This window comes from Rhinolophus hipposideros (assembly GCF_964194185.1).
Source record: "Rhinolophus hipposideros genome assembly, chromosome: 2".
In the NCBI taxonomy this organism is placed as follows: domain Eukaryota; kingdom Metazoa; phylum Chordata; class Mammalia; order Chiroptera; family Rhinolophidae; genus Rhinolophus; species Rhinolophus hipposideros.
Genome location: NC_138048.1, coordinates 41,752,116 through 41,777,723, shown reverse-complemented (window position 1 = coordinate 41,777,723; position 25,608 = coordinate 41,752,116). Strand labels below are relative to the sequence as shown.

The 25,608-nt window shown below is 41.8% G+C and overlaps 1 protein-coding gene across 48 annotated transcripts in view; it reads left to right on the top strand.

Moving 5' to 3' along the window:
• The window catches only part of ZBTB20 (zinc finger and BTB domain containing 20), a 755,798-nt gene that overhangs the window by 696,158 nt on the left and 34,032 nt on the right, over positions 1-25,608 (top strand). For 26 of the 48 annotated variants that reach the window (XM_081027936.1, XM_081027923.1, XM_081027932.1 and 23 more), the window contains 2 exons: positions 7,054-7,154; positions 15,590-15,777. The exons of 1 other annotated variant lie outside the window; for it this stretch is intronic. Coding sequence is in view for 21 of the 47 variants with exons in the window: in XM_081027918.1 (XP_080884044.1) it covers positions 15,204-15,214; positions 15,590-15,777 (199 nt within the window). In the remaining 26 variants the exon portion in view is untranslated. Of the gene's footprint in view, positions 1-7,053; positions 7,155-15,050; positions 15,215-15,589; positions 15,778-25,608 lie in introns of all 48 variants that reach the window. 21 more of the 48 variants (XM_081027918.1, XM_081027951.1, XM_081027908.1 and 18 more) reach the window with 1 other exon arrangement.

The window sequence follows — 25,608 nt, the reverse complement described above, 5'->3', positions numbered from 1 at the left end:
AAAGGTCTTTTGTGAAAAAACGGTAATGGGTTTTTGGATAGAAGTCCAGAGGGAAAACACAAATCAAGTGTGGAAGGTTTTGGAGAAGAATAAAAATAGGTTCAAGAAGGCATTAGAGGACCCTGGTGGAGAATCTATAGTACAAACCTATGGCGAGGACCTCAAGTGAATAGGAGTGGAATGAAGGTGGGAGATCAGTGGTTTAGTGATCACGGGCTAGGGGTAGGTTAAGGCGTATAGCATTATGGTTAAAGCCTGACCTTTAAGCCCTGCTTTGCTGCCCTGTGGCTTCATGATTTATGGCAAATAACTTCACCTTCCGTAAACGTCAGGTTCTTCATCTATAAAATTGGAAGGGTGATTATAAGAAATAAAGTTAGACAATGTCTGAAAAGTGCCAAGCACAATGCCTGCCACACAGTAAGCATTGAGCAAACGCAGCCAAATTCATGTGATGGAAGCCGGCAAAGGGAGGTGGTGTTCTCACCTTGGAGACAGCAACAGTGTGTTCTCCGGCGTAATGCCGTTCTGATGCTCCTCGGGACCTGTTTTTCCATTTAGTCACAAACTATAATGATCAGTCCAAAAAACATACGCAATGCAAGAGGCAAGGTATAGATACCTCTGATACAACAGTGACAACATGCTGCTCCGTAAGTCGTGCTCATGTTGGACTCCTCATTACATTTAAAATGACCTTATAACCAGGACCTGTGACAGGCTTTCTGGACAGGAAGATTCCCATGTCAAGTGACTTAGAAAAGGAGTTTCCATCATCAGGTAGTCATTAAAACCGGAACATTTATCACATATGTGTGTATATATAGGTATATATGCATATGTATGTGTGTATTGAGATAAATATACATGGTATAGATGTATGATATACATATATATCATATATATATACAGAAGGTGCCAAAAAATGTATACACATTTTAAGAAAGGAAAACTATTAACATTGTAATACTCAATATATACTGATAACAAAAGTTGAATACAAGTCATGTTTGACTTCTGCAATTACAAGAGGTGCTCAAAGTGGTTACCGTCAGCGTGCAGATACTTCTGATTACGGCGAACTACTCGTTGACCAAAGTGTCCACTCGTATGTATTTTTTTCGCACCCTCGGTATGTGTGTATATATATATATAATAGAGATATATGATATATATACACACATATATATTATATACGTATCATATATACATCATACTATGTAAATAGTATGATATGTAGTATGATATACATATCACCTGATCCCAAAGATCTCTTATTTTAAAAACAGGAATCAACTGTATACACCTCATAGTGCCACGGATCCTGGGATGTGCAGGTCTTATTAACGGAGTTTGTGAACTGCCAAGGAGGAATCAAGAGGTCTCTACGTAGAAAATTAACATAGATTTAATGTGACAAACAGTGGGACCTTCCAATGGCAGGGCCATCACAGGGGTCTTCAATCCATCAGAGGTGTTTCTTCTGGACATGGGTGTTAACTAGTGGTTAATTCAGGAGCTAAAATTTTGTAAAGTAAAACATGTATTTTAGTCTCAGAAAGCTGAAGCTGGGGTTCCTGATTAGTTTCTCTGGCCATGATGCTGCGATGCCTCCCTTTAACCATTCATTAAATGGTTTTCTCCCCAGTTTCCAGAGAGGTGGAATTAGTGACATCAGACTTGGGAATTCGTTTTAGGTAATTAGTTAAAAAGTTAAAAGTCAAATAGATTTCTTTAACAGGTTTAATGGTTTAACAGGTTGATGAGCTACTTAATTTCCGCTTCTTTCTTCTCAGGGGACTATTAAAGTTTTAAGGGACCTTAAAAATCATAAAATCCACCTTTTTCTTACAGATGGAAATACTGAGCCACCTAGAAGTGAATGACTCATCCAAGGTCATCCAGCTAGTTCTATGATTTCTCTCTTTTCTACTCTTACTCCTTTTAATTTTCCCTTCTTTTTTCTCTCACCAACATTCTGTTCCCCCACAACCACCCCTCTGCTGATTATTTCTTGGACTTACCCTTCCTTTATGAAATTTCCTGTACCTCAAATTATGAGATAGTAGGTCTTAGCCAATTAGTAACCCTTCCCCACTAATTCATCACCACATTTGGGACAAAGAAAGGAGGGAAGTGGAACAATTTTAAATTTACTGTGATCTTTGAGACAGCTTTATCTACACCTGGGAATTGCTGTTAGACAATTAAGGTTAGGAAAGCTCGTTGAATTTCTCAGAGGATAGGTGTTATTTGAATTACTACCAGATAATTATTGTTAAAAATAACAACAATGTAAAAAATGGGAACTTTACATGTTAGAGATATTATCATTTTAATTTCTAAGGGCTTTCCGAAAGCCCTGGGGCATCTAGAAATGATTTTTTTTTCATAGTGTGCTCATACCAGAAACTCCTTGAATTCTAATGCCTGATGACCTGACCGTCTGGCCCAGAATCAGAAGCTAGTTGAGCCTTGTGAGCTGCTAGCCAAGTTATGTATCTTGAACTACTCCAACCCTCGGTGGGAAGGCCAGTGTCAGACGTGAGACCTGTGGTAACCAGACCAGTGTCATCAGCACCACCTGGGAGCTTGTTAGAAATACAGAATCAGATTCCATCCCAGACATGCTGAGTCAGAAATCCTGGGTGATTCAGTGGTTCATAGAGTTTGAGAAGACGGATTTAAGATACAGGAGAAGACTATTCTCACCTTCAAATAGAAAGGAGCTAGGAAGAAGCTGCCCTTACTGATAGTTTCTGGAAGAGTTCCTTCACCTGCGACCTGTGCCCCCCAGTTCTTTCAGTGACTCTGAACCATCATGGAAATAGTATAGCATCTTTCTTGTGCTGAAATCGCAGTGGGAATTAGAAACGTGTCCATTCAGTGTGGGAGCAGTTGCTGTATAGCAAAAAAGCACAGATTTACAGTCAGAGAGATCTAGGTTTGGATTCTGACCTCACTATCCACAGCTCTCTAATCTTGGAGTGGTTACTTGAGGTCTCTGGGCCTCACTTTTCCTCATCCACAAAACGGGTATACCAGTACCTACAGGATGGCATCGCTGTGAGGGTTTAATGAGAATGTATTTACATATAAAAATGCCTGCTGCAGTCCCTTAACAGAAACTTAGAAACTCTAATACATGGTAGCTATTATTGTTACTATTATCTTTTTTGTAAGCTCTAGTTAGGCCCCATCTGTCATTTTAGAATGATTTGGTGTGATTTCTAAAGAACAGAAGGGCCATACTAAAACAAGACCTCTGCAGAAAGTTCCTTAGGGTGATATGTGGCGCACTGTGTTATATAACAGCTCTGTTCTCTAAGGGCTTCCAAGACAGATCTTCAGAGACATCAACAATAAAACAGGCTGGAATGAAAATGACCCCCTGTCTCCTCTGCCTCTGACACCATCAAGATCCTTGCCAGCTGGGTTCCTAGAGCAGATTCTTTATTACAGTGATGATGTAAGAGGCAGAGAGAACAGCTGTGTTTCCAAACTCTAGGAAGAATGTGTGGCCCCATCAGCCTCTCAAAATTATCTTTCGACTTAAAAACTGACTACATTGGAAGTCATTGAAAAGGAATAAATATGAAACTTCATGAAGTCATTTTCACTGAGTCTTTTTTAGAGGATAACCACCCTTTAAGCAATAAAACATGACACACCATGCAGTAGTTCTGATTAATAGACCTTCAGGTGTGTGTGAAGGCAAGAGGGGAAATAAAAAGAAGGGGATAGGTGACAATTTGCCGAAAAATGAAAGGAAGATCCTCACAGCGGGATGTGGAGCTGAGTTTGATGAAAAGACAGAAAGATTGTGTCCCCGTTTAATTATAAAATGTACAATTTAAATCAAATGTTAGGCATATTTAAAATGTACACTTATCTAATTACACAATGGATTGGGATGCTTCCAGGTGATTTTTCACTGCAATGTACTAGACATGTCAATCAGTGATCTCCTTTATCATTTTCATGTGGTTGCCAGGGGGAGAGAAGACAAGGCAGCTCTGTCTGGTGAGGTATTGATAAGCTGTCCAGCCATATCATGCTTTAGTAGGAACTCTGAAGAGCTCTTGGGTCCTTTTTGCTCTTAATGTGGCTATTGGGGTGTTGATATTTAATGGGCATTGCAACGCATAGCACAGCTTCCCCATACTGGCCGAAAAGAATATGATTAATGTGACCACGTTTTTCCTCTGCTGAGTAACAATGGGTACAGAGCTCACCTGGGAGAGCCAGTCTGGGAGTGCTGTAGGCCAACATTTAAGAGCTGAGTTTTTGTGGCCACGTAAAAACTACTGAGATCCCCTGGAAAAGTCTGGTTTCTTCACGAGGTAAACACTGTTATCCCCACAGCACGTTTGGTTCAGCCTTTTCATCTTGTGGTGAGAGAAAATGATTCTGTTTGAGGATGAAGATAGAGACGAGATTAAACAATTACTGTTTCTTCTAGCACAAGAAGAGAACAAGGGAATTAGAACCGACTTGGGTGCAATAATCTATGTATTTCTACAGATAATTGGTGGTATAATGGAAGAAAAATAAGTAAAAATTTAAGCTTATAGGATAAATACTGGGCAAAGCTAGGTCGAAAAGAAGTGCTGATGGGCACAATAGCAAGATTGCGAATACTTATGTTTCTGTGAGGTAATAAATTGAACCATAGAATTACAGCACGTTCTCACCAAGAAGTGCAACTGAACCTACTGTTTTCCCAAAGCATGAGAAATATCTTCATTCTGGTTTTCGCCCTGAGCGTATCACCCCAGTAGTGTTTGCAATATTGTCATTATTGTTTCTGCTGGTAATGTTAGAAAGGTTTGCTTCCCTAGTCTTTAAATCCACAATCATTTTAAAACATCATTGAACTATTAAAAGATGTTTATTTGTTCAGTTTATTGAAGTGAATAACTGAAACAATTTTCTTTTTTCGGAATGCTGTAGACCCTTGTAGACAATGCGCAGCCCAACCCCTCACTCTCTCTGATCTCACTGCTGATGGTCTGCTGCGCCCACTGGTGTTGAGCAAGTGCTGGTAGATATTTAGAGACTTGTGACCTTTTATATCAGTTATCATTGGTCAGCCACTAACAAGGATGTGGCCTTGAGCAAGTCCGTTCCCTTAATCCCCTCATCTGAAAAATGAGGGGGTTGGACCAGATAAGCTTTAAGGTCTTTCCAATTCAGTCTTAGTTTCCATGACTCAAAGCAAGACTCCTTAGTCCTTTTAAATTTGGTTCAGCAGACATCAGCTGAGCATAAACCTGTGTGCAAGGCATTGCACACTACAGGGTATACAATGTAAAAATTGTCTCTGTCCTCAAGGAGTTTATAGACGGTGGAGATAAATTACACAAATTCTTACTAGAGTCCATTGAATGTGCAAAGGGAGTAGTGCAGAAGTGCTTAAGGATTCAGGAAGGGCACTTTCCTTTGGGAAATGCTTCATAAATGAGGTGGCGTTTGGATGGCTCTTAAAGAAGCTACATGTAGATCTTGGGGAAAAGGGAGGAAAACCACGCCCGTGGTGAGAAAGCGTGGGACTTTGCAGCACTGGAGAATGGGCTGTAGAGATAAAACTAGGAAATTAAATTGGGGCTATATTGCCAAAGTAAGTTTGAATGTAATCCAGTAAGCAAAGAGCAAAGGAGTGATATGTTGAGAATGGTACTTTAGAAAAATGATTGTAGTGGTGGCGTGAAGGATGGGCTAGAAGTAAAGAGAATCTAGAGGAAGTGAAGCCAGTTAGAAGGCTCTCACAGAAGTCCTGGCAATAGGTGATAAAAGGATAAATCAATGCTGGTATTGATTCAGGAAACACAGCCTGAGTAAAAGCCACAGGACTTGGCAGCTGATTGGATATGGGAAGTGAAAAAAAAAAAAAATGGGGAATGCTCATAGATGACTCCTCAATTGTAGGCCCAAGTAACTGGATGACAATGGTCCCAATGGCAGGAAATGAGAAGGCTGGAGAAGGAACATATTTTGAGGGAAAGGCAATGAATTCTTGTTTAAACTTTCTCAATTAGAACTGTCTATGCAGTATTTGATGGATATGTGAGCATCTCAAAGTTAGAAGTGGCATCTTATGCATCTTTTCCAGGTGCCTCGTAGACGCTATATAAACACTCAATGAATGAATGGATGAAGGAATGAATGAATAAGTGGACAAATTGATGAAACAATAACCAGCAGTTATTTAGAATGTGGGTCTGGAGCTCTGGAGCTCTGTAGATAGGCAAGAACTAAAGATAGCTAAGTGGGTGTTCTCTATGGAGAAGTGATTGTTGAGGTCCTGGAGGGTGGGTGTAGGCAAAGCCTGAAGAGAGAATCTTGAGGAATATCTACATTTGGGGAACAGGAGAAAGAAGACCAGCCAGTGAAGGAGGCAGAAGAGAGAACTGAAGGTAGGACCAGAGTCAGGATAATGCAGCTTCCCGATGAGAGGGGAGGGGAGTTTCAGGAATCAAGTGGTCATTGGAGCCCAGCGTGGCCAGAGGGGCGAGGCCTGGGAAAAGGCCTCTGGGTGTAAGACTGAGACAAATGGCAGTCAATTCTGTAGCCCTGAAGGCTGAACTACACGGGTTAGAGGACATGGGAGGAAATGGAGACTTCATAGTGAAGGGCAGAGAGAAAGCAAGAGCTCAGAAATGTGGCCAGACCAGCAGGCATTCTTAAGAACTGAGCACTAAAGAGGGAGAAACTGCAGTGGAATCAAAAACAGCGAAGAGTCGGCTGGGCCCCATTCCCCTCACCCTCACCCTCCACCTCAGGTTCCCAATCAGAACCACAAAATCAGTTCCCTCTTCACTGACAGGGTGCTGTCGATGCTCTCAGACCATACAGACAGTCGGGTAAAAATACTAAAATGGAGCCTGGATGACGTCCTCTCCACTCCCCCTTCCCTGACTTGCCATTTTCTGGTGCAAAGGTGCAGGAGCAGCCTTTCCACCAAGCCCCACTGTCCGTCTCTGTCAAAATGAATTATAGCCATCACCTATCTGTTTAACAGGCTGGTTTGTGTTTGTTTCTCATCTGATCTAGATGCAGCCACTCTCTGTTCCCTGCCCCAATGATCATCTGCACTAGGCCCAAGCCTTGGAGTGATTTACCTGAAGAGTGACACCATTTATTTGGAAACTACTGTGAGTATATTATGCCTCCAATGAAAGGACTCTTAGTTCACTTTGTTTAATTAAAAAAAAAAAAAAACCACACCATAGTAAAAGCAGATGAAATTTTAGATGGCTTCATCTCTTGGATGCAGCGAGGTAATCGGACTCAGTCCTGAGGTGCCCACAGCACTTCTCAGCTTCCAGCCTGCACTGCACACCCTGGGCAGCGTCGCACCTTCCTCCGCGGGCGGCTTTGCCGAGCTGGTTCTGAGCACCTCTTGCATGCACTGGGCTTTTCCGCCTGGTCATCTGTGCCCCTACCTGAACCCGTGGCAGCTCCCGCCCGACCTGTTTACCTCTCATCACCCCACTCTGCCACTCTGTGGAATCTCACAGCGGCTTGTCATTTCATGCCACTGTGGTCAAATCCAGGAGCCAGCTTTCCTTGCTGATGTCTACCTGTGGTCTGAGCTGCGTCTCTGTGCCCGGTAGTTGCCTCCTTGCTACTCTAAGGGTCCAAGGCCTGCCCCTTGGCACTCGGGGCTCCTTCAGCCACATCTTTAAGCCATTGTGTCCAGCTCAGCTTTGCCCTCTGGAAGCATGGCTGTGCATACTGGGGTTAGTTCCCACGGTGAAAGGCATTTATGTAGAAGTACAGCCCTTGCAAGGCAAGAGGCAGAAATAAGTTGGGGTAGGAGGTAGGATGCCTACAGGAACACTCTGATGAAAGATTGGTATCCAGTTCTCATTAATCATTACCAAAATTAACAGATGAAAATATGGGCTTTGGGTGTGTTTTTTTTACTAGAAAACCAGAAATTAAATTATTTAGAGTCTATGCATGCGAAATAACTTAATTACACATTTTAAAACAAAAACTCATTCTAGTTGTATTCACAAGTTTTCTTATGTGGTATCAGGCAGGTGATGGGTAGTATTTCACAGACACCTCTGTTACTGGAAAACACTACACGTTGGGAGGCTAACATCCCTCGTAGGCTTCAGGTAGGATCTTCACCTTTATATTTTCTACGTCGTTAGCTATTCTGGCAAAAAGCAAACCCCAAGGGATAAAGCCAGCATTTTGTTTTGCTTTGTGTTGCTGTGTACCTTTCATGCTTTCAGTCACCTGAATTGGAATGGATGGTAGCGAATGTGTAGCTGACAGGCAGGCCCGCCCAGCCTGAACAGAGATGGGGACCCTCAGAGTGCCGTGCAGTGGTAATGGGGGTAAGTGGTTGGGACTAAAGACATGACACAAGGTCAAACATAGAGTTTCTTCATTTCATACCCATGCAAGGAACTCACCTGTGCAACACCTTCATTCATCCGTAAGTTCCAGTGCAAGGCAGGCCTCAGAAAGGCCCAAATCTGGATAGTTTTCTGAGTGTCTCTCCATCACAGAGGCACTGCGCAGGTGCAGGGAGCGCAGCTGCCCTGGGATGCAGACAGGTTGCAGTTTCTGTACCACTTGGGAGAGCAAAGCGTTTCCTGCCACAGCATCTTCCTGTGCTGCAGAGAACCCAGATGCAGAGCCAGAAATCAGGACCTACAGTTTCCTGACAATCTCGAGGCAGCGCACACATAGCATGTGTTTCTGCCTTTAGAAGTACTTCACCTGTGCACAACATTGTTGCCTGCTTTCACATTTCACATATCCTAGAGAATGGACAGCTTGGGGCCAATCCTTGCAGTCTCTGCTTTTCAGAAACTCAGCTCCCTCCTATATTAAAGAGAAATAATAAGAAGACTTACAGAGACTTGCTAGGTACAAAAAGCAAGAAGGTGAATAAAGTATAAGAATGTGGACTGATTACAAAAATGTGTCCCGTCCTGTGGGTTGACAATGCCCTGGGCCAGAATTGAAGGCTTAGGGGTGGAAAGGAAGGGAGGGAGTGTTAGATTAAAAACCTACCCACTCCCACACCACCTGGACACCCATACTCAGTGTCCCTGCCTACCTACCCGGATTGTTATAAAAATTAAATGAGAGAGTGTATATGTAGTGTCTGACACAGCAGAGGTAAACTCAGTCAAATAAAATTTACAGGACATTTACTATGTGCCAGGTACTGTTCTAGGCACTAGAGTTATGGCAGCAAACAAACAAGAATACCTGCTCTCGTGGAGCTTACATTCAGTTTTCTTCTCTCATAAATGGCAAATAGACAAACTAGGTATATGAACACCAAAAGAGAACTGATGTCATTTTATTTTGCTATGTCTTTCTTTCTAGAAAGTGAAATTGAGAGGAAAAACGTGGAGGAATGGAAAGGGAAAGAATAGATATGCCAATTAGTCTCCTACCACCTCCGAGACACACACACACACACACACACACACACACACACACAAACACACACACACACACACACACACACACAAACACAGAACCATTCTCTGCCCTGATTTGTGGCCCAGAAGGCTGACCTCTGGACTACATTACCCAGAATGCTTTCTCCTCTGGCTTCCCTTTGACTTTGGCCTAAAGGAAACATCAGCAAGAGATGGAAAGCAGGAGGAGAGAGCGAGGTCATGGCATTTATCAATCAAGCCACCCTTCCCAACTCCAGTTCTGACTGGACTTCGAGAACACCAGGCTTTTCCTTGCTCCTTCAGCTAAACGGTATAAAGCTGAGATTTAACAGTTTTCCATCGCTGCTAATCCCTGATGCTTTACCTACGATCCCTTAAGGGTCCCTTAACCTCATCTGTACCTCAGTATACAGTCCTTTCATTAAACTCTTTTCAGTGAAAACCCTTGAGAGTGCCATCTGTTTCTTGCCAGGATCCTGACTAATACAGTGAGGGAGAAATACACTGAAAAAAAAACATTATAAATCAGCCTTGCCAAGAAGGTTAAAAAAAAATTGAGAAAATAAAACGGTTTAATCACGAAAACATCTTCAATGTGTCTGAGAAAATTAGACCAAGTAGTGACAGAATACATTGTAAGAACATGTGATAAGAGAATGCCGTAGACCGTAGTGCTCAGGTTGGGTGGGCTCTATAAGCCAAGTGTGGCTTGCGTGACCCTCAGTCTCAGGAGGAGTTTTTGGTACAGCAGCAGCCATGACAAACACAAAGGAACAGAAAGGAGGTGTCGGGGGGTTAATACCGTAAGATCGAAATGTGGAGGAACAGATTGCTTATCCTAGCATTCTTTCTGCCTTTGCTACAATTAGAATCCATTTGCCCCTGCCCAAATCTAGACATTGAAAAAGATAACTGAGATAAAGGAAGTGCCCTGTTATAGTTTAAATGATGAAAACTGCAAAACTGACACTGTCTGTGAGGACAGCTACCACCAGTGGGCACTGGCCATGTGCCAGCATTGTACCAACCACTGGGCATGAGTGATCTCATTTAATTCTCCCAGCAGCCCTAGAAAATGGGTATTATTATTTCTACTTTACAGATGATGAAACTGAGGCCCAGAGAAGCAGCGTAACGTGCCTAGAGCATACAGTTACTAGATGGTGGAACTCAGTTCTGCCTGCAACCCCCATTGGGGTGTTTGTTACTATCTGCCCTTTGTCCCCCACCCCCAAAGCCTCTACTAAGACTTTCCCAATGTATTGTAGGGGAAGATTGGGGGCGGGGGGGGGGGATGACATTACTGGTCTAAATTGTCATGATCCAATGACTAAGTAATTGTTCATCAAAAGGAGGTTCTTACTAATTCTTTCCTGTCCAGCCAGGCTGATAAGCGGAGGGTGTGTTGATGTGCAGGAGGGTGGGGGGGAGCCCAGAGAAGAGAAAATTGGGAGAGGGAGATAGAAGAGAGCACTCGTCTCTCAACAGACCCTGGAGACTGATAAGAGCTCACACAGATAAAATATTTATTTTCCATATGTTGCAGAAAGCATTGCCATCACTGTATGTGTGCAATATGTGCAAAGAAGTGTGAAATATATACATCAAATGCCACCGATCTGGTTAATTTCCATGCATTTAACATGCTTGATACCCACCATTGCATCAATATGTTTTAATGCATATTTCTTTCCACATACAATATGGTCTAGTAAGGAAAGAGCCAGCATCATCCACAGCCTTATTCACTGCTATGTTTCAGCCCAAAACTTGCTGCCAGAGCCAGCACAATGAGAGTTAAAAATCAGAAGATCCTGCTGGCTAACCCAGCCTCGAGTCACCTTAAAACACCTTCCCAGTTCTTGAAGCGGCCTTTTTTTCATAACAGAAATCTTCGCAGTGGGGAGGCGAAAACGTTTTTGTTCTCTTTGGACAATTGGGAAATACTCAGTAAGAATGTCAGAACTGACCGTTGAAAGGCAGGTGCCTGCGGCCACACTTTTTTTTTTTTTTTTTTTTTTTGAATGCAGAGCTCCACCAGTGTGGCGGGAGGAAGTGCACAATGATTGGTCTGTTTCTCTGTGGAAGTGTTCAGGGTACACCCAGTTTTACTTTGCATATATTTACGAAACATCTGCCCTTTTCTTGTTCTTAAATCCTTCCCCCGCACCAGCCCCCTTTCCCCTTTCTCCTACTTTCTTTCTTTGTTGTTGTTGGCTTGTCTAACTTTTTCATTGGAGCTTTCATTTTCCGGTTGAGGGGCGACTGCATCAGAGTGTATAATTTTAACATTGAGCGATGGAGGGAGGGAGGAAAGGGAAGGGAAGGGAAGGAAGGAGGAGAGAGAGAAGAGAGAGAGAGAGAGAGAGAGAGAGAGAGAGAGAGAGAGAGAGAGAGAGAGAGAGAGAGAGAGAGAGAGAGAGAGAGCTGAAAAGAAAGAAAGAGGCTGAGTGGCCAGAGCTTGGCAAACCACACTTTGGCATGGTGACTAGGAGGAAGGATCTGGTCTGGTGGGGAGTGTGCCTCTCTCTGAAATGCTGCCTGAAGTCCGCCGGTGTGCTGCTGCCCTCTAAAGGCTCCAGGGGATAATGCACAGCCGTAGAGGCTTGGAGAGACTTACCCTCCAATGTGCCATGTTTATATCATTGTTTTTACACAACCAGAGAAGGTATTTTCAATTAATTACTGCAGGAGTTGCTCTTTCCTCCTTAATAAACTGTGAACTGCAGAAATGGAGTCAAAATAACAGCACCTATGCATTTCTAGACATAGACGGCTGCTGTGTTTCAGTGTTTCTCAACTCCGGAAAAAGGAGTCCAAAAGGACTAGTGGAGGAATGAGATGGAGAATGAATTGCTTCTCAGGACAGTGAGTGGCTCTGTGTTATCTGTGCAGTTGGGAAACAGCCCAGTGGTATAGACAAGTAAAGTGATTTTAGGCAAATGAGGGTATGAGCCCAATTAAGGCTCATACCCACAAGGCTCATACACTCATTTGCCTAATATTTTCTGTTCATAGAGGTGGCCCCAGTGCCTGTTATGAATGTTCGCCAAAGGTGACGCTTGAGACAACAAACCGGAGGGTCTAGTGCAAGATGTCAGGTAGGAAGCAGAATAAAATCTAGGGAAGAAAACCAGGGCATTGATATAAAGAACAATACAATTTGTGCAGTCTTAAAAAGAAAAGAGTAATGTCTATATGTACTCATGTTTGAAAGAGGGCTTCCTTAATTTTCTAAAGTACACATCTGAAAGTAGCCTAGACCTTGTCTAAGAGCAACAGAGATAAGTTTTTTTTTCTGTTAAGTGATACCTGTCATCCCTCTATTTAAATGAATCATGAGGACCAGCCGAGCTTTAGTGAGCAAAATAGCCCTACTCTTATCAAATACCCCTTCATAGATTCAAAGAAAAAGTAACACTCAAGGTAGATTTCACTGGTACACAAAGAGAGAAACACAACCGGCATTCAGACTATAACTATATTGAAAATATACTTTAATTTCAGCTCCATTTCATTCCATCAACAAACATATATTGAATGACAGCTTTGTCTAAACTACTCGGCTCAACAGTATACACCCGACAGCAAACTCTGGGAGGGCAGAAACTAGGCTTGTTTAATTCTCTAACCCATGCTGGCACATCATAGGCACATAATAAATATTTGTAAGATGAATGTGTGAATAAATGAAGGCGTAGAGAAGGAAGAAGGGAAGAGTGGATAAACACAGAGATTCAAAAATAACTCGGACATTTCCTCAGCCTCAGAGAGTTTACAGTATCATAGGGAAGAGATAAGCAAATCAATAACCATTGTTGAGACAAACTTTAGTGAGTAAAAGAAAAGAAGTAAAAAGTGTTTGGGGAATTTCAGAGTAGGGTCAAAGGGAAGAGAATTTCAGAGAGAGAAGTCCTATCTGGTACAGGGGAATCAAGACAGTTACAAGATGGATACAGTATTCAATAAGTGTAAAGGATAAGTATGATTTCAATGGCTAGAGTTGAAAAGGGAGCATACAAAGAAAGAGAAATAACTTGAGCAAAAATGTAGAGCAAGAGTATAGCTTCCCCAGGATGTCCTGGGAAAATTCAAGAAATTGGGGAGTCCAGTATGGCCAGAGCATGTGAGCTAAGCTGGAGCAGATAGAAAACTCGCCGTGAGTGACTATCAGGCTAATGTGGTCGCCTCAGGTTTAGTGAATGCAAAAACGTGGAACAAGAGGAATCAAGGAGAATGGGGAGCCAGAAGGTAAACAACAGTCTAAATAAAAAGTGTTTGGGTGATTGCATTGGAAATGGAAAGGAACCCAGATGTGAAAACTATAAAAGAAACTGAATCGTCAGGATTTGACGAATTGGCTTCAAGGCAGAGGAAGGTATACGTATGAGCCTGAGGTTTCCAACCTGGTGAGAGACAACGGTGATAGAAATAAGGACCTTAGAGGTGGCATTGGTTTTCATGGAAAAAAGGGAGTTTGGCTTTGACTTTTATCTTGGTTACCTCCTGAAACTGACAACCAGAAACCAGCTCTTTGAAGGTCCAAGTAGACACTCAGAATTTGAGGATTAGTTCCACAGTCACTCATGCAACCCGCAGTTGGTAAAATATTTCAGTATATTTCTTCTCTTATGTTGGCTTCCTCCATACTGAAAAATGTCTCAAAGCTCCCCCTGTTTTCATCTTTACCATGCCATGTCTGCCCTCCTGCCCTCTGAAACAGCAGATTTTATTTCACAGCCTGTTAGACCAGAAACACAGCATGCTAATCATAACACCATATTCTACGAGGGCAGATCTAACTACCCAGTACAACAAATTTCAATACAAAATACTCTGTATGATGAGTCCATGGCCATGCTTATTGAAACAAGGAAAGCATGGAAACAATTCTACTTACAACACATTCGGTACCACACATAATCTTCTACCAAAAAATAAAATACTTTGTCTGGTCGTCGTGCACATAATAATAGAAAAAGGCACAGAGCAAAGGAAATTGGGGAGAATTGTCAGGGTATGATTAATAATCCAGTTTGGCTATGGCCTAGGGTACATGCAGTCTAAGTTAAGTATTTATTCATTTATATCCATATTGTCCTAGAGAGGGACCAGAGCTGACCAGTAGCTGAACTCTTTGACTTCCTGTTCCTGACTCCAACTAACAGTTAACAACAGTTACTTTCTAATTCCCTTTGCCCATCTCTTCCTCGCGTCTTAAACACACAGCCATATTCCTGTAGTCCAGAATCATGCACTAAATCAGAAAAGCAAAACAAAACAAAACAAAAAACCAAAGGGAATCGTAAACTTTAGATGAGTAAAGAGTTGGAATAGAGGACCTCTGTGTCTTACCATCCCTCCACCTACCAGAATCTAAACTCTTCTTTTCACCTTTCATTTGCTACTTTAACAGAAACCTCCATCACTACCCCCTCTCATCTGTACAACCTGCAAATTGAGATTGTGATTTGAAATTATGTGTTGATCTAAAATAAATTCTAATGAGACTGCAAGAAAGTTAAATGTTCCATAATGTGTTCCATGAATAGAAACTTAAAGCTGGAAGGTACTTTTAAGGCCTTCTAATCCAAGCCCTTTATTTTACAGATGAGGAAACTGAAGCCCAGAGAGGTGAAGTGAGGTGCCCAAGGCCACACAGCAAGTTAGAGGCACAGCTAGTACCATAGCTCAAGTCTCCTGACTCCCAGTCCAGTGCTCCTCCCATTACTCCACGGGTCCTGTCTCTAAGCTTCCTGACAAATGCTAGAACGGTAAACCTCCACTAGTATTTTTCCAGACCACGTTAAAACTCTTAAGGGGGAAAAAAAAGGATGCTTTCTTGGATAATGTCAGCCATACGTAGCTCAAGCTGTCTAAAGTTCTGGGACAGGGTCTTTTTATGCAGCCAACAGAGTCCAAATGTGGTGCTGTTTGCTTGGCCCATATGCTTTCATGTGTTCCCAGTTAGGCCATTACTGGAGGGAAAAAAAAAAACAAGAATCAGCTTGTTTTAAAACAAGGGACATACTGGACTCCCTCCCATCCCCCCTCAGAAAAAAAAATCAAGTTATCTTTAACAGATTCTAAAAATGCCTTTTCCCAAATATGCAGTCAGTTCCTTCAAAGGGCCCTTTGTTTATTTTCAGGAAGAAACCCAAGACAGCTGAAAACCAGAAGGCATCTGAGGAGAATGAGATTACTCAGCCGGGTGGATCCAGCGCCACGCCGGGCCTTCCCTGCCTGAACTTTGAAGCTGTTTTGTCTCCAGACCCAGCCCTCATCCACTCAACACATTCACTGACAAACTCTCACGCTCACACCGGGTCATCTGATTGTGAGTACACCAGTAAGGTGATGGTGTCTTCGTGGTACTTGGAGCATGCTTCTCCCCTGGGTTCTGGCTTTTTTGCACTCAGAGCAAGCTGCGTTTCCATTTGGTCTTCTAAAGTAGCCCAAAGTAACTTGCCACCATTTTGATTCAACCAACATCTATATTTTCAAAGCTAGAGTGTTAAAACCAGGTAACCAACCATATAGCCTCAAAAGGCTGGTTAATTACACAAACTACATTTTCTTTCATAATGTTAACTCAAAAAAAGAAGTTGTGAAGTTGTGTTGCTTTCTAATGATTCTTTTGTCCCCATGAGCTGGATAACTACACTTCCACCATGACTTAATTGAACAAACAAATATGGACCTCAGAAGGCCAGTTAGACATAAGGAAACATCCATTTTGAAATTACATAACACAAATCAGCTTTGCATTAGTTATTGGAGTCTCATGTAGCTTGGCTGAATTTCTGTCTTTCCAGTTTTTAATTTATTTTGAAGTGGTTAAAGGATAGCATAAATTTACAGAAGAAAAGAGAATGGCTTCCAAGAATTCAGAAGCCACCCAGACTTCACGTAGCCAATAAGAATTCAGGTTAAAAATATTTTTTAATTAAAAAAACTGCCTACGGGCTAAATTTGGAAACGGGCAGCTTAATGAGATCGTCGCTATTGAAATCACTTCATAGCTGTTTATTTTTGCTGTCTTCCCACTAAACGGGGAGTCACTTCTTTAAATTCTATTTTAGGGAAGTTGATAAATCACATTTAGGAGATTTTTTTTTCTCTTTCTGAAACGTAACTCAATACTTCAGAGAGAAACACGTGTGTTGACAAAGGAAAAGAATGGAAAAACTTGGGGGTCCAATCCAAAAGAATACCCCGTTCAGTCTCGAGATACCCAACAACTATTCTAAACTGATCTCCATAAAGGAAATCTGGCAAGAGGAAAAGAGCTGGTGTATTCTTCTTTAGGAATGAACAGGAAAAGACTCATTTTCAAAAAAGGACTATATTGATCCTGTCCACAAAAACAAAAGTTATTAATTAGGAAATGAGATTCTAAATGTCCTAGCGTTATTATTCTGACAAAACAAATGTAAAACTCTACAAAGAGGGCAGAGGTGAATGAGTGTGGGAGATCCCATTCCCTACTTGCTACATCATAATAGTCTCTAGATAAAGGGACAAGACCTAGGCATTGGAGTTGGGGTAAAGGAAGATCGTTCTCTTCGTGGCTGGGCTGAGGTCGCACTCCAGCTGTCAGAATGAAAGGAGAAGTAACGAGATCCAAATCTCTACAGCCTGTGTGGTTTGTACACAGTTGCTGCTTCTATAGAGAAACCTGGGGGTCAGAAGCAGGGACTCTTCTGCAAACCGTTGTAATGGTAACATCCTTGGCGTTTCTTGCCTGGCAGTCTCCAGCCTGATAGTAATTACAGGAAGCATTGGAAAATAGCATGGCACAGTGCCGACACACGTGTGCACACTGCCCTACGTACCAGGAAGGTAGCCCGTTCCTGTGGAGAAGGGCCTGGAGCTCCTGCATGCAGACCTTCACTGCCTGGCTTTCCGCCACACCTTATGGGGAAGATTACATAGAATGGCCTTAGCCAGAAATATCCCTGTTACAGCAAAGTAGGTGTTTTTCAGACTAGAAGAAGCACTGGGCTTCATTTATTGTACTTGACCATCAGCATTCTCTGACCAGGCCTTGGCATTAGTATGGACTATATACAAGGAACTGTACACGCATGGCACTGCGTCCTCAGCCGTGAAGAAGCCCATGGATCTGAGCTCAGTAAGATATCTGAATGCAGTTGGAAGGAGAACAAATAGGGAGGAGAAACCTAATCTCCAGCTGTTTAAAAAGTCATTTTGATTTTGCCATTAAGATGTGAAAGTCTTCTCTGCACCAGCTTGTTGTTTAAATTGATTGTGCTTTCCTCCAAATATATTCGGATTGTAGTTTGTCCAGATTTGAACTTACACTTAGAAGAAAATTGTTTTTAGGAAAGATTCAGAGAAATCTGTCCCTTTGGAGACTGCTTAAAAGAAGACAGGAAAGAGGTTTATTTTAAGCTGTTAAAATTTTTGAATGCTCTTCTTCCATTCAAGAGGATTTTTCTCTTTTCTTCCTTTCTTTTTTTTTTTTAATTTTTAAATGCCTTTCTTACCATAGATTAATTTAAAAGCCTAAGTTCGTTAAGGTAAAAGATTCAGTCTCTGTTTAGAACTAACAGATTTGGGGCATTTAAAAATAGTGCCCTTGACTTGTTAGTCTCTTTAACTTCAGAAACATTCCGCCGTCGTGTGGTGTTCCAAGCTTTCACAAGTGCCTGAATTTTTATGGCACCTTTTTATTTGTCATGTGTTTAGCAAAACTATTCTTAACCATACCTTAATGCCCATTTCCTGTCAGTCATTATAATTCTTCCCAGTTTACAGATGAGAAAATCGACACCCAGATAGGTGAATAACTGGCTGGGTAGTTAGTTAACTCATTCAGTTGCTAAGGGATGTTTATGGCTTTGCTCTCACAGTGAGCAGCATGAATTCTCCGTTCCGAGCCCAGAAATGGCATTCCTGGCTCTAAATAGGCATCTTGAAAATGTGCAACTACTCAGATTGGTGAGTGAGTTATGAAACACGATGTGTAAACGTCCCCACAGAAGAAAAGTCAGCTCGGAATAGGAACGAGTAAGGGTGAGTAAGCCACAGTGTGTTGTTGCATCTGAAGAAAACAGGCCAGACTTTAGGACAAAGAGAACAAGTCCGACCCCATAAGTTCTCAGCTGACTATTTAACCTGCTGAGCCACTTCCAATTTGGCCAAAGATCCCAGGAATATTCAAAACAAGAAGGAATACTGTTGAGAAGTGCTTTCCTTTGTGAGATTGTGAGGTTAATTAATATTGCTCCTGACGTGTGCTGCTTTGCAGTGCACCTACTAACAATTTCCTTTTATCAGTATTCCCCCTTCACCTCCTAGCTTGTCACCTCTTCACCATTTCTAAAAATCTAATGGTAAACAAACTCAGATGATGATAATGGGAGGCGTTACGATGAGTGTTGGAATATCAAGGGTGCAAAACCCCTGAACAGTTACTCACTGAACAGGCTGAGGATGAGCTGAGCCAAACTCTCCCTTCCGGTGCTAAAACAGGACTAAACCAAGTCAGCAGAGCAGCAGACAAGGCTCTCCATGTGAAAAACCTTTCTTGACAACTATCAAACTATTTGGCACATTAGAGCCAAATACAGGTGATAGAGGCAGCCAGAACTTTTACTTGCATATTTCCTCCATTTTAGTTTCCCCAAAATAAGCCTTCATCTAAAGGAAAAAGAGAAATGATTCTTCCCCCTTGGGCAATCCTCCCTACTTTTGGCTGTAGATCCACCTATTCTGATGTCTTTCTTTTGTTGGAAGCTGACATCCATGCTTACTTACCTTCCCATGTTTTGCACTGGTCTCATCAGACTTTCTTGTTTTTTTGTGTCTTTGCCAAGATGCACTTACGTATTAACAGTTTTTATTTATTTTTAATTTAACCTTTACACATTAGCAAACTGTTGTGTGGGTGGGTTTAACTTTAGCTCTGTAGGTAGCAAGACTCTGCAGGGGTTGAACACTCTCCAGGAGACTGGTGGGTTCCCCTCTCCCCTCTCCCCTCTCCCCTCTCCCCTCTCCCTTCTCCCCTCTCCCCTCTCCCTTCTCTCCTCTCCCTCTCCCCTCTCCCCTCTCCTCTCTCCCATCTCCTCTCTCTCTCTCTCTCTCTCTCTCTCTCTCTCTCTCTCTCTCTCTCTCTCTCTCTCTCTCTCTCTCTCTTTCTCCATCCACACCTTCACTGGGCTTCCGCCTCCAAACTCCGTCCAAGTCCCCAAGATAAAAATGTTTAGTACGCTTGGTTCAGTTTGAACTTGGAAGCAATTTTTTTAGAGAACAAAACAAAGAGGATGTTTTATGGCAAACTCCATTAATGCCATATTAAGGCTGACATTTTAATTACCCCAAAGTCAGGAAATGCAAAGTTCAGGTTCCCACAGCAACAGAAACTGTCCCCTTAAGTGCCGGCATTACAGCAGATTCTTTCATTCCCTGATTACACAACACCGGGCATGGGGACATTGTTTGTATCCACATATGTGGAAAGGAGCACGGCTTATATCCTTTGTTTTTTTCCTGTAACTACAGTTGAGGACATGGGTCGTTAGCTTCCCTCCCCAAACCATCTATGTGTAGGATCCTGGAACGGAAGGCTGTTACAGCTCTGCGTGTGCACACGGACAGAATTAAAGTTGCTGTGGGAACATTAACTCTGATTTCCGGACTTCCGTGCCAGTCACATTTAAACCATAATGTTGTAATTTTTGGCATGTAATAAATGTGCATTTCATGTACACAGACAGAAAGAAGCATAAAATGTATTTTAAAGAGCAATTAATTACTAACTTTGTGATTAAAAAACATTTGGTGCGTGTTCCTTCCCATTTAGCATCAGCTGCTGGTCTTAGCCAGGCCTAATAGATGACATACTGTGTCTCATCCTTATCTCAGATGTACTTACTGTATGTTCCTGTTCTTCTAGATAATTAATTCCCTTAGTAAAGCTGTAGGGGGGAAACAAAATGGAAGGAATATGCAAGCATGTAAATAGGGTAAAGGATATTTTGAAGGAAATGATTCATTTCTGCAAATAAACCTCTTAGTCCCTGATAAAGAGCCAGAAATCTGCTAAGTGGGTGTAGACAATGGTTCCTGGCCACCTTAGAGCATCTGGTCCGGGGCCATAAGAACAACTTGAAAGCAGATTTCCCCCTGAATTCTAGGCATGCCCAATGGGGGAGTGATTTTACTCTGTAGTAACTTTTCAGACTTACGGCTTAAAAAGTTATTTTACTCTGTAACAGCTTTCAGTTTACATTCAAACTGGAAAGAAAAATTGTAGGGAATCGAATAAGATAATCGGTTTTGCCAAAGAACCCCTGGTTTAGAGAGTAGTGTTTTCTCCTTCATCTCAATTGGAATCTGGTTGACCTCTTTGTGTTGGAGGAGGAAGTGTTTCAAAATAACTGTTTGAACAAGTTTGTGAGTAAAAGGAATTAGTAGCAGTACTCTAAGGTGTAGTGTTTAAAAACGCAAATGCTTGAGCATTTATTTGAAACGAGGTGAGGTCGAATTTTGACTGAAAGCATGTGTAGCTTTAAACTCTCAGTGAAAGAGTTAAAGGGCAGCATGCTCACGAAGATGCTGAACCTCTGTTCCTGCTGTTTATTCATTCCCTACCCTGTTATGTACTTCTTTCCGTTCAGTTTGGTTGTGTATGGTATTCAACTTTTGAGAAAGACACTTGAGTTTTCCGGAGCTCTCATTTGCTTTCACCCGGGCTGTCTGTATGTGTGAATGTATGTCTGTATGAGTGAAAACTACTCAAGCGAATTTGAAGGTCTCTTTAGCAGATTTGACTGCGTGTTCAGAGAGTTCCAATCAGAAAGCTGACTCAGTATTAAACCTTCCAAAAACTTCCTGAAGCACCTGTTCACATGAAAAGATTGGATTTCTGCTGGAGGTGCTCAGAAGGCAGTGTTTATAACTGAAGATCTCTGTTTGGAGTGCCAAAAAAAAATGAAAAACATTTTGTCCCCCAAAAAACCTCCATAAATGTTCAAAATGTATAATCAAACAAAAGCTTGATTTGAATTCAAATGCATGTATCTCAACAGATGTGTCTAAACTAACTGGAATCCCACAGGAGCAGTTGAACTGGATTTTGGTATGTCTTGATAACTGAAAGAGTTATTCTTAGACTTTGGAAGGACAAAAATGGTACATCTGTAAAGAACTGTAATAGAGACATGGCAAAAAAAAATCCTCTGAAAGAGTGTATTTATGGAATTTAGGACAAGTTGGACAATCCTGAAAACATTTTGGGGTCACACTAATTTGCAGAAGAAATATAGGGATGGAAGAACAACCTCAGTTATTATCCTGTAGCTTCCTATTAATTTTCTAATTGATTCCATATCAGTCAAACAGGTGAGCATCTTTGGTATAAGTAAGTGCTCTCAATGTCCCCAAAATGTCCTGCTTTTCTCTTTATTCTATTTCCGATAGAGAGTTATGTATTTACCTTTTCATTGCTAACAGTTTAAACTGTTTTTCTGCTGTTTCATTAATTAACTAAACCTCTTACTTGTTAAATGTGGATCATTTCTTTAAAGATAGTCTTTCCCTTTTTTAAAGTCACCTTTCTGCCTCTAAGTTAATTGATTAATAATCTCTTTGAGATTGTTTTTATTACTTTTGATAATCTTTTGATTAGAGGTTTCAGTGCTTGGTCCAGCTCTTACATATTGTCGGTTAATTTTTTTATGTTCTCTAATTTCTTTGGGTTTCCTCTTAGTATATCGAGGGAACATTTTTTTAAAAAATCATAGTTCTTGAAGTTTCTTATCACAATCTGCCTCTTTCTGTAAAATTGTCCCTCTTTTTACAAAATTTGCCTCTCCCTACAATGCTAATTTAATTGGATGTCTTCCACAGTCACTTAATGCAGTAATTTCTGTTCATCAGTCTTTCCTGATTCTTTCATGTATTCCATCATTTAGTCATTCATTGAATGTTATTGAGCAGCTGCCTCTGTGCCAAGTCCTCAGCTAGGACCAGAGGTCCATATACAAATAAGATGCCATCCCTCACTTTAGGAACTCACAGTGTTCCCCAACACTTTCCTAAACCTGTAATCCTGTACAGGGAGACATGTAAATGCGTTATTAAAATGTTCGATGACGCACGGAAAGCTTCCAAGCTCCAGAGGAGGTAGCTGAAACAGTGGGAAGGGCTTCACAGGGGAGGTGACATTAGACCCGGATCATGCAGGAGTAGGTGTGTGTCAAGTAGAAGAGACAGGGAATGGCATTCCAGGTGGAAGGAATAAAAGCAAACCCACAGAGGCACAAAAAAGAGAATTGTGTTCTCAGAAAACCGTGCAGTTCAGTTACGATACCCAGACCTTCTTATGCCTCATTTTAATCATGGGACAGTTTGTATTTAAGTAACATTGCCTGCCATTGAAATTCAGCTGGGCTGAATTGTATGTCCCTTTTAGAGACATTGCCTTTCTAAATAAGTAAAGCAAGACACCCTTTTATTTTCAAATAGACAAAACTGCCCTTCTTTCCATGAAGTTAGGAGATGTAGGAAAGCATTTATGAGGACCTAATGATAATTTATTAATGAAAAGATTTCAGAATAACTTTTTGTTGAGAAAGGTTCATTCTGGAGCCCCAGAGTCACCTGTAAGTGTAATGCTGGACCTCTGTCACTGACTCATAGTCTCCCCAGATTCTAGCCCATGTGTCCTCTTATGAAATCCTTCCAGATCCCTGGTGAATCTGGTCCCATGGCCCATTGCCTCAAGCTACACCATGCTACATTGCTTTTCCAAATAATGCATGAATGTGCTTATTATTGTCCACATATAATTGTTAAGACTGACTTCTCGTTTTCAGGGCTCTATTCTTTATCTCTCCATCTCATATCTTTCTGGAATACATCTGTAATTCTTATCCATAGCTGCTAGTGACAGTTTCATGTGTGTCTCCTGCACTCGTGGTACATTTCCTTGTAGAAAATTAGTGTTGTGTTCCTCTCTGTCTGTCAGGGCTTCTCACATCCTGACTTAAAAAAAAAAAATCACAAGTATTACTGCCTTCAGAGATGGGTCATTTAGGATCAATTGAGGGCATGCACAAAGATTCTAGGAATTCCTTGCTTTAAGGAAACTTTAAGTCAGATCTTTCCACCAATCACCTCACACCAGGTGCCATAGTCAATCCCCTTATTACCTCATCAACTGAATAAGTACTTTTTGCTTTTTTTTTCTTTTTTTGTACCTCTACATCCTTTGTTCTCTCTTAAGGATTGTGTACCAGTCAGAACTTTCTATCAGCGCTGAAAGAGAGTAAAGGTTACCTGGCCTAAGCCCATTATTATACAGATAAGGAAACCAAGGCCCAGAGAGGGCCAGTGTCATACCAAAAGGTTCCCAGCAGAGTGAGTGGAAGACCCCAAAGTAGAACCCTGGCCCGCCTCCACCACGACGCTGCCTGTTACTGAGTCTGCTTCTGAGAGAACTTATGTTAAAGAGGGAGTCCGGACTATTCATCCCATCACTGTGCTTAATGCTTCCAATGTGGAGGACCAAGGCTAGAGATTGTGCAGGATGTGGTTTCATAAACCGGAGGCCTGTGCTCACAGACAGAGAGTCCCATGGGGAAGATAAGATGCAGTCACAAACAGCTGCCCTGCAGGGTGGTTAAAGATACGTCCCTTACACCTGGGTACACCAGAGCACTGATTCACTTGCTAGGCAGGCGTGTACAGAATACGTCTTAAGCGCCTGGCACTACACTGCGTTCTGCAGAGTTCCAAAGATGGAAACAGACCCTGCCACCGGGAATCTTACAATTGAGTACATGTCTTCAAATCACCATTCTCTTGGATAAAAGTTAGCAAGTTAATAAAATCCGTTGTAATCCAGTTAACAGTGACATCGAGTTCAGTGTATCAGAGGAGTTTCCATTTGAGCTGTTTTAAAAGATGAGTAGAATTTCATTAGAGGTGAGGCGTTAGGGAAGGTATAAGGAGTTGGCATTCTGGTGCAGAGTTGTGCAAGGGTTTGAAGTAGGGGTTGCCATGATTGGGACTTTGCTGTGGGAAGATCTAATTCAGTATCCAGGGTATGGAGCATGCATGGATGTGGCAGGGGGTGACGACTGGTGGGAGGAGAGAGCCCAGGAAGTCTTGTCAGTAGTTCAAACTGTTGGTAACCTGAAGAGGGCTGGTGACAGGGTGAATGGGTAGGAGACAGATACGGTGGCCTGCGGATGACGGTGGACAGCTCCGGGAGCTGACTGTTAGGTAAGAGAGAGGAAATCATCAGAGAGAGCTAGCTCCAAGACAGCAAAAAGAGAAGATGATAAAGGAGTGTTTAGAGGAAAAGAGTACAGTTCAATTTTATGCAATGTTGAATAGGAGATCCCAGCGGTAGACCAGGTGGAGATGACGAACACTGAGTCACAAATAGGATACTGGAGTACAGTACCTTTGAAGATTTGAAATTAGGGCCAGAACACACTTTGGCCAAGAAGCCATACTTTAAGCCATGAATGTGGGAGTAAATTCAAAGATGACTATTGTGTGCAGAAAACAAGGAAAATGGAATCTTGGGGAATATTTACAATGAGTTATAAAAAAGAGTGATAAAAAAGGAGGAAAAGAAAAGGTCTGAGACATAGGTGGAAAACCAGGGTCGGGCAGAGAGATCTTCGGGGCCAGGCAGGGTCAGCGGTGTTGGGTGCCACAGATGCTGAGGACTGGCAGCTTCCATGGCTGTGAGGGACATCACAGAAACACCATGGAAGGGGCTCAGGATCAAGAAGGATGAATGGGAGCACAACCATGATGAACTTTGCAAAGAAGCTTCATGCTTTCAAAAGAAATAATAAACAGGTAACACAAAAGCAAGGTAATGAATATTTTTATGACACAGGAATCCCAAGCCCATTTATAGGCTGAAGAATAAAAACTAATGTTAAGGGAGACTGCAATTAAACAAACAAGGTGAGTGAGAACAGGTCTCCCATTGTACAGAGCAATCGGAATGATAAATGTATGTAAATGAAATTTGAAGTCATTACCCAAGCCCAAAGAATCCGTAATTTTAGTATATTAGTTCTTTCTATACTGCTTCCCAACATCGCTTTCTCTTTCTTTGAGCTAATAAGAACTAATATCTTGAAAGAATTGTTGCTTGTCTCCTTTGGATGACTTC